A 9,075-nucleotide genomic window follows, 5' to 3' on the forward strand; every position below is an offset into this window, starting at 1 on the left:
GTTTCACACTCAGCTGCGAACCGCCCCAGCGAGAGCTGTAGATCACGGTCTGATGAAGCCAGTAGGACCACATCATCTGCAAAAAGCAGAGATGCGATCCCAAGGTCACCAAAACGGATCCCCTCAACACCTTGGCTGCGCCTAGAAATTCTGTCCATAAACGTTATGAACAGAATCGGTGACAAAGGGCAACCTTGGTGGAGTCCAACTCTCAATTGTAGAGGATATCACTCCTAATGTCTAATCTGCCATGTTGATGCTGAGGCCCACTTCACTTGCTCACTCTCCTGATAAAAACAACTTAAAATCTTTCGCAACTCTTCTGGCCAGGAGGCTAACACTGTTAGATCTGAAGTTTACAGCTCCGCCTCCATATACAAATTGGATTAGAGAGGTTGTTTATCTTCTTAAACCGAAAAAACTCCTGGTTAGCTATCACTCACCTGTGCCCACTTCCTCTAACTCCCCTCTGCTTTTAAAACCTGGTCATTTCCTCTGTTTACTTGCTGGTCCATTGTTGTGTCTTTCTCGCCGTCATGGTCCTCTCATGTTTTGCCCCTAGATCTAGTTTATGTTTAGTATTGAGTTTAGTTTTTTGCTGCCTTGTCCGCGTTTTGTTTCGGTTCTTTTTTAAATAAATCATTTTATACCTGGAACTAAGATGAGTCTGTGCACTGAGTTTGCCACAATCTCCACCCAACCTGACAATTTGTTGATTTAAATTGGTAAAAAAGTAATAAATAGAGTGTTTGAAAAAGTCTCTCTCTCATTATTTGGGTTCTGATTTTACAAATCTAAAAATCTGGGGAATCCTAACTGACCTAAAAAGGTAATGTTTAGTCTGATTTAATGTCAGACTGAATAAAGATGGTTATGTCTTTTATGGAGTGTACGTGAATGTCTGGTTTTAATAGTAAAACAGGCCTTTCACTGGTTACTCATTAGCCTGGCCGAGACAGAGTTTTCTGCCCTTTTCTCCACTCTGTGCTCTATGACTAATGTTACACTGGGAAGGTACTAACTATTGACAATTATTAGACAGACCATCGCTTCAAAAATCACCAGGCTATCTCTTTAACTGGGGACGGCAAACTTGTCTTTTGGCGCTTGTAATTCAAACCATTAGAAAATAGAAACCAAAAATGTCGTTTTTACAGGAAAGCTGCAATCTGTTACATTAAAGGCAAATGCTCTGTGCTGTCAAAACGACTTCAGGGGTTTTAGCAACTGAGGAAGAGCTTTTACAATTCTAAAACATAAAATATAACTGAGATTCAAAAACTACATTCCTCAGAATACTGTATATTGATGACAACATTTATTGGTCTTATTTATCAGATGGACAATAAGAGTAAATAAGATATAAATAAATGTAACCTAATGGATTATATGAGTCTCATCTGTACTGTTGTATAATTTAACTTGTACAGTTTGGTCATTGTCTCTGCAGAGATGAAGAAACAACAGTCTGCCTTTGTATCATTTTGTCTTCTGCCATCTGTCTGGCCTCCTGTTCTTCTCCCCCTCACCGTTGTTGGTTCTCGTGTTTGGCCAGATGGTAACCAGTGTTCAAGAGGAAGCAGGAAGAGAGGCAGGAAGAGGCCTGAGGAAGAGGAGCCAGCCTGGGACTCTTATTGTGAGGTGTGTCTTTTCAAACATATTTCATTTAGAGGACAAGTCATTTTTAAAGTGACATCTGATTTCCTAAGGGGAGCTGTGTGTGCATGTGTGCATGTTTTCAGAACAAGTCTGTAGGGGCTGGTCAGCTGAGCCTCAGACAGAGACCTCAACGGAGAACTTTCTACCAGGCCGGCCTGACAACAAACGGGCACAACAAACCTCGCAGACAGAATCGCAAACAGGAGCTCAGCGTGTTACTGGTACCGTTACAGAGTTCACATTCACAAGTCACTGAGAAAAACAAAAACAACTGGAGCTTTGGAGTTGAAGATGCTTCACTTCTCATCCGAGGAGCTTTGGCCTTAATCATAATTTATCAACAGTCCAAAGTCTGATAGAAGTGTTCCTGCTTCAGACAGATGCTGTCTGCAGAGATTAACTCCAACGTTATTGTTTGTCCTTCTAAAGTAAAAGGTTCTGCAATGCAGTGAAACTTTACTTCACTGTAGGGCTGCCACAAATGACTAATTTCAATTAATCCATCCGTTAATTTTGTAATTAATGGATTCATTTACATGATTACATTTTTTACATAAATCTTATTCAGAAATGTTATTTTAACAGTCAACTTTGACATTTTACCACAAGATGAAATCTAAACAAAGAGTTGAAAATTTAAAAAATTCATTTAGAGGTTCAGCTCCAGCATGAATAAAATAAAATAAAATGAAGCTGTGATTATTTATGTTTCAAATAAAAAAGCCTGTTGTAAGGATACTGCTGGTAAGTATCCTTACAACAGTCACATGGCTTTACCTTCACAAAGAGGAAAGATGTTTGTCTGATTTAAACTTTATTCATTTAGCTGTTATCATATCTAAATGTGTGTAAATCGGACAGAAGTCAAAAGGATCCAGTAAAGCAGCTCATTAACACACGTGTTGTGTCAGAATCTGTATCCCTGCCTAAGTGTGGGAGATTTTCAGACATCCCAAAGGGAGGCAAAAAGAAATTAGGATTTCTTTCTTTTAGCATTTTACCTTAAATAGTGTTGCTTAAACCACCAGAGGAAAACAGAAAGAAGCGGATGTGGAATCAGATCTTGATAAAGGAATAAAACACCTGCACGATCCCAGATTCTGTTTCTTCAAACATTTAGTCACGGAAGCCGTCCAAATTCATAAAGCCATCTAGCAGTTTAGAAAAAGTTGTGGTTTTGTTTTTCCTGCTGGCTCCTCACTTCCCCCCGTCTGTGCAGGAAGCCTATCAGCGTGCACAAACCGTTCTCCTGTCAGTGAGCCTGGAGTACTCCGGTGCTTTACACGCTGTCAGAAAACTTAGCACAGCTGTAGCTGAGGACTGTTTTTATCTGCATGATAGTTTGAAGGTGAAATGAAGCCGACAGAAGAACTGCCTGAGACTCCAACCTGCATCAACTCTCCTCTCACAGCTCTTGTCCCTGAATCAGTTAGAACGCATGTTAGTGTCAGGTGTGAACACAGCTACGGTAAACTTGCTCCACATTACACCCCTCTGGAATATCTTCATGAAGGCCAGAGCTTTTGAAATTATTTGTTTACTGTGGCCAAAACTGTGTTTCCAAACGGACAATAGGCACACATGCAGACGTATGTAGCAGTGTTTGTGTGAAGTCCTTCTTCTGTCTGCTGTCAGTATGTCAGCGGTCTTCAGGGAGCTGCAGCTGGCTCCCCTGTGGCCCCAGAGACCTCGTGTCCAGATCTGATGGAACAAGACTCCAAGGACTCGGCCCAGAGCAGCAGCACCATGTCCAGCTCCGAAACCCAACCAGAATACAGCGTAAGTGAAATGTGTTTCTGTCTACATGTTTAAAGACTGCTGAAGAGAAGAAGGGCTGCAAATCCCTGAAATCTCCCAAACTGTTTCATTCTGTAGTTTTAGATAGAGAAAGAAAAGCTCTTTTCTGGTACTGTTTGAATTATTTATTATTACCAACTAGGAGAAGTTCGTGTGTCTGTCTGTTACCAGAATATCTCATCAACTATTGGGTGAATTTTAATCAAACTCTTGCAAAAAAATCAGCAAATACTGCAGGAGGGTTGTCACAAAACTTTATACTGATACTGAAAAGAAAAAAAATACTTCAAACTCAATAGTAATTTTCATTTTGCAACAAAAAAAAAGATAAATTAATAAAGATAAAAGCTTTATCAGCTGCTCCGTGCGGCTCTGGTCATGCCAAATAAACAGAGGAGCCTCCAGAAAGTTTTCAAAGATGTGAAACTGATTGAAGTTTGTCTCTTAAAGCTACCGTAATTTTATATTCAACATTGAAAATAGCTTTCCTTGAAAGAATGCATTATGCCCGCGCCTTGGATACCCAAATATTTTTTTAAAAACGTATAAGATCTGTTAGTGCTTGGAGAATGTGTTAGGAATGACTCACAGTTACTACCACAGCAAATCTGAGCTCAGTATCTGTAAAAATGTCTGAGATAGACATCCAAGGATTACTTTCAGTCTGTTTAGTGGTTCAGGAGATATTTTGCTAACAGACAGATTATGCAAATAAGACAGAAAGAGAGCAAAGACTAGAAAATTGAGGAAGACGGTATGTTTAGCTGCTAACTCTGACCCTCAGGCTTTTAGCCTATTTCTGTCTCGCTCAGACAAATCTCACATCCTTATCTCAGATCAATCAATCAGATTTTATTTGTATAGCACATTTCAGCAGCAAAGCATTTCAAGGTGCTTTACATAATTAAAAAACAAAATAAAAACAGCATGTGACAATGAATAAACAGTAAGAAAGAGAAAAACATTGAAGACATCAAAAACCTGCACTCTAACCCTAATTTAGCCAAAAGCAACTCTAAACAGGTGTCTCTGTGTGAGAGGCAGGGGACACCCTGGACAGGTCCTAGGTCCATCACAGGGACACATAGAGACAAACGAGACAAACAACCATTCACACTTTCACTCACACCTAGGGACAAGTTAGAGTTACCCATTAACCTAACATTCATGTTTTTGGTCTGTGGGAGGAAACCGGAGTACCTGGAGTAAAACCCACATGTTCACAGGGAGAACATGAAAACTCCACCCAGAAAGGCTCCAGGTCAGGAAGTGATCCTGCTACCTTCTTACTGGGAGCCGACAGCTCCAATCCCTGCACCACTGTGCAACCAAAAAGAAACATATTAGGACAATTAAATGTTAAATTAATTTAGCCATGAAACACATGATATTTGATGTCATTACAACAATCGCCCTGAAATGAGAAAGTTCTCAGGGGTTACTGCTGGAATGAGCCAAGCAGACAGCTGTGTCAATGCCAAACAGAGAGAAGCTTTCCAAAAGGGGAAGTGGAACATTTGGCAGTGGTAAAAAGAAGATAGTAACTCTCCACCTGGCCTTGTGTTAGTGCAGGTGGCCACACGAGCACACAGAGCCTGGCTATGTTTGCTCTGTTTCAATAGGTTTATTCAGGTCATGATGACCATCCGTCTGCAAAACATACACACTTTGACTGTGTTTGGAGACACATCTGCATGCTCTGTGCATGTCTCTGCATGACTGGCTTTACTTTGCACAACATGTGCTTCTGTCTAAGCTGTGCTTTCTGAGTCTTTTTGGGGCTGTTGCCTCCAGAAGGCAGTAATGTTTTTCCTGGTGTGTGTGTTTGTTTGCCCGTTATGTTAGCAAAATTTCTTAAGAACCACTAGATTGATTTTAATGAGACTCTCAGAAAGCAGACAGCCTGATAGCTGCCGCAGCTAAGAGACTTTAACAAACACAAAAATGTCTCTAGCTCAGTCAGTTTTACAGAAAATGAGCTAAAATTTGGTGTGGCAGTAGCTGAAATTTCTCTCCAACTTATACTTTGAGAACTAATTGTAGCAGCTTCACAGACTTTGCATTAATAATTGTGTTTAAAATGGTTAATAACAATTACAATAACAACTAGTGAGAAAACACTGACCTCTTCAGACTGGTAAACTGATGATTTCCTGAGTTTAAAGGGGACTTATTATGTTTAATTGAACAAGTCAGGACAGGTCTGTGGGCTCTACAAAACATCTTAATTACATTTAATACACAAAGTCATTCTCAGATATTGAGGTTTCACCTGATCAGTTCTGCCTGCTCATTGTTATTAATTCAAACTCTGAGGATTCTGACTTTGGGACAGGGGCACTTAGTGGTTCAGAACCGACATTTGTCAAGTAGGAGAGCAGCAATCAGTGGGTCCAAAGCCCGACTGGTAGCGGCAATATAGACACATGTTCTATATTGCTGCCGACAACTAAACAATTTCCTTTTCCAGCAGACATTGTTCATGAAGTGGGCGGAGCTCCACTTGGGTTGCTAGGTGAGGGGCAGGGCTCAATTTGGGGGTTGCTAGGTAACGGGGATTGTGACGCAACAATCCCGAGGTTTTTGAAACAGGTTGTTTTCCAGACACCAGAAAACATTTACTTGTTGTCAAAAAATGGCTGGGTGTTGTTTTTTGTGCTTGGACTGTTTCTAGAAGCAGTAGATACCCAGATGGAAGCACAACAACCTGCAAACAGTGAATTTTGCTAATAGGTCCCTTTTAACAGTGTTTGGCTGTGTTTCCACGTGGTGACGGATGAATCTACCTGCCTTCCCTGTGAGTGAGATGGACTGACGAGGGTGTAGTTTGTTCACCCTGATGGAGGAGCTGCGGTGGTGTTTTCAGTTTTATTCTTCCTGTGGGACAGTTTGAGTCCTGCTACTGCTGGCTGCCATCGTTTGTTCTGTTGCCTCTGATATTTTGATTGATAATTTTATCCTCTTTGACTGTGTTTATGGAGATAATAATGATAATAATAAAAACACCTGCTCTACATCTTTGCTTTATGGTTCACTTTATGGACTCAGGTTAACTCGAATCACACACTAGAGTGAACCGGTTCACTTGAGTCGGTCACACTGCACACACACACACACACACACACACACACACACACACACACACCAGCTGCCAAAAATAAAATAAATAAATGAAATAAAACATGGCATTTATTGTACAGTTCCACACACCAACAAACAAACAACTTACAGATGATGGAACAAAATAAATGAAACAAAAATGTGCAAATCAAATATAAGTTACTCAAAATGTAAATTTATAATAAATGTGTAAAGCCTATGTGAAGATGCATGTCATCTGATTTATGGGCTGAGCGGCAGTGTGGCAGAGGACATGTAGGATCTGGGTTCAGTCAGAGGATCAGTAACCAACCAGCTGTAAATGAGTCATGTGACAGTGGGCAGCAGACGCCACCCTGCAGCTCTTTAACCTGAGCAAATAGAAACATCACTGCTACAGCTGTTGCTGCACTTAACCTTACAATCAAACTTATATGCATTTATTGCTCCATAAACAACATTAACAGTTGGCCTCAACCCATTTTGTCTGTTGGCAGAACCTTTCAACCACTGGACAGATTTTAATCAAACTTTAAGAAAGGGTACATCTAAAACTGATAAACCTTTGAAATCAATCTGAAAAATGACTATAATTCAGTCAATTTGGAGATATTAAGCTGTTTTGTTTTATATGAAAGTGATCCCCTACATGCTGCTAAGAGATAGCCACCAAATGGATTTTATGGAAACATTCATGAAGGAATAATTTGGTGTGACTGATTCGATTTCCTGCTACTTCCAGCTTTTTGTACATTTCATCTATTTTTTGCTTGTTTCAATGTTGACCCTGCTCCTGTCAGCTTTATTTCTGCAAACTTTAACTTTCCTTGTGCTGTTTCCAGGGTTTGTTCTGCTTAGTTTCAGCTTCTTGATAAAAGATCAGCTGTTCAGCTAGCAGTCTGCTACGTTTAGCTCTGAGCTCATCTCATGTTCAACATGTTGAGCACCATCTGCACTGAAATGCTCTCTAAGTCTTTTAAATATCATGTTTTATTTTGTAATTGCATATAAAATTACGGGGCTTTCATTTAATTTAAGAACTCGTTGGAGAAACCACAGGAGCGACACCCTCCTGTAAAAAAGTAACTAAGTAACTTTTTACTTCTACTTGAGTAGATTTTTATACAAGTAACATTACTTGTACTTTAGGAAGGTATAACAGAGTAAGTGTACTTTTACTTGAGTATGTCTGATTCGTTCTCTTTCTTCACCCTGTCAGCATGTCAAAGTCATGTTTGGCAGTGACAAAGTGGTCTGTTGCTTCTGTTCTGTAGGACAACAAAGGGTTTGGGATTGGAGAGCTGGTCTGGGGGAAGATCAAGGGCTTCTCCTGGTGGCCGGGGATTGTGGTGACTTGGCGAGCCACTGGCAAACGACAGGCCAGCCATGGCATGAGGTGGCTGCAGTGGTTCGGAGACGGCAAGTTCTCTGAGGTAAAGATGACAGGAGCAGACAAAGTGGGATAACAAGAGATTCTTGAGTTTGACCCGATTATTTTGTTCAGGTTTCTGCAGACAAGCTGGACTCCCTCACAGCCTTCCCCAAGTTCTTTAACCGGGCTTCTTACACCAAGCTGGCCTCTTATCGCAGAGCTATCTTTCAAGCACTTGAGGTAAATTTCTTCTTTTCTTTCAGTTTGTGCAGTTCCAAAATGAAGATTTAAATAAAAGTGTTTACATGAACTGCTTTGAAATTTGAAGATCAGAACTGTTTCTTTTCTTTTCTGCCACATCTGCTTCCTGGAATTAGATTAAACCATGTTGCTGCTGAGTTTTGTAGCCTTGCTTTTTATCTTAAAAAGTGATTATGTTATTAAAACTAATCACTGGATCTACAGCAAAACTCCTGGGGATATTTAGAGTTATGGAAATCCTTTTGTATCCATCTCCTGTACTTTTCTCGAAATTAAATTAAGACAGTTACATTAATGGTGGTGAATATTTATGCAATCACTTATTTTGCATTATTTAGTCATTTTTTATTTAATTGGTCTTACATGATTTCACTTCACTTCATCATTGAAGAGGGTTTTTTGAATTCTATGTTATTTTTTTTGTCAAAAAGGCCAATTGTGTTGACCAAGACTGATTTATAAAAGCAAAAAAATATCCAATATCCATTTTAGGAAATGTAGAGTCTGTGTAACTGTAACTGTGTTGTATTTCTATTTTGTTATAATCACACAAAATGTCTTTTGTTATTTGAATTGTTCCTCTACCTGACTGTGAGCACCTTAGAAACCTCATCATTGTTATAGCCGTGTGACTTTAAGATCGGGAGCCCCTCTTCGTTTCTTCTTCTGTGGTATTGTTGTCAAATAGTTTGTGCCCCTTAGACCCTCCCCTTTTGTCATGTTGTCCTGTGGGAGAGGTGGGTGTTGTTTCTACATCCAGTTTATTAGGGTTCCAAGCCCGCGGAAGCAAGCGGGCGGCCAATGCAAGGCATGGCCGTTCGCCTGCTCCCAGCGGAGCAGGGAACCCTATTGTTTTTGTAAGGATTTTTCATAATTGTGTATTTAGG

General features: G+C 40.1%; 1 protein-coding gene across 2 annotated transcripts in view; it reads left to right on the forward strand.

Moving 5' to 3' along the window:
- dnmt3bb.1 (DNA (cytosine-5-)-methyltransferase 3 beta, duplicate b.1) overlaps positions 1 to 9,075 on the forward strand; it is a 67,932-nt gene that overhangs the window by 35,353 nt on the left and 23,504 nt on the right. For both annotated transcript variants that reach the window (XM_037977080.1, XM_037977079.1), the window contains exons 4-8: positions 1,556 to 1,641; positions 1,743 to 1,880; positions 3,295 to 3,438; positions 7,830 to 7,988; positions 8,060 to 8,167. In XM_037977080.1, the coding sequence (XP_037833008.1) occupies positions 1,556 to 1,641; positions 1,743 to 1,880; positions 3,295 to 3,438; positions 7,830 to 7,988; positions 8,060 to 8,167 (635 nt within the window). The remainder of the gene's footprint in view (positions 1 to 1,555; positions 1,642 to 1,742; positions 1,881 to 3,294; positions 3,439 to 7,829; positions 7,989 to 8,059; positions 8,168 to 9,075) is intronic.

This window comes from Kryptolebias marmoratus, linkage group LG8 (assembly GCF_001649575.2).
Source record: "Kryptolebias marmoratus isolate JLee-2015 linkage group LG8, ASM164957v2, whole genome shotgun sequence".
Classification (NCBI taxonomy): Eukaryota; Metazoa; Chordata; class Actinopteri; order Cyprinodontiformes; family Rivulidae; genus Kryptolebias; species Kryptolebias marmoratus.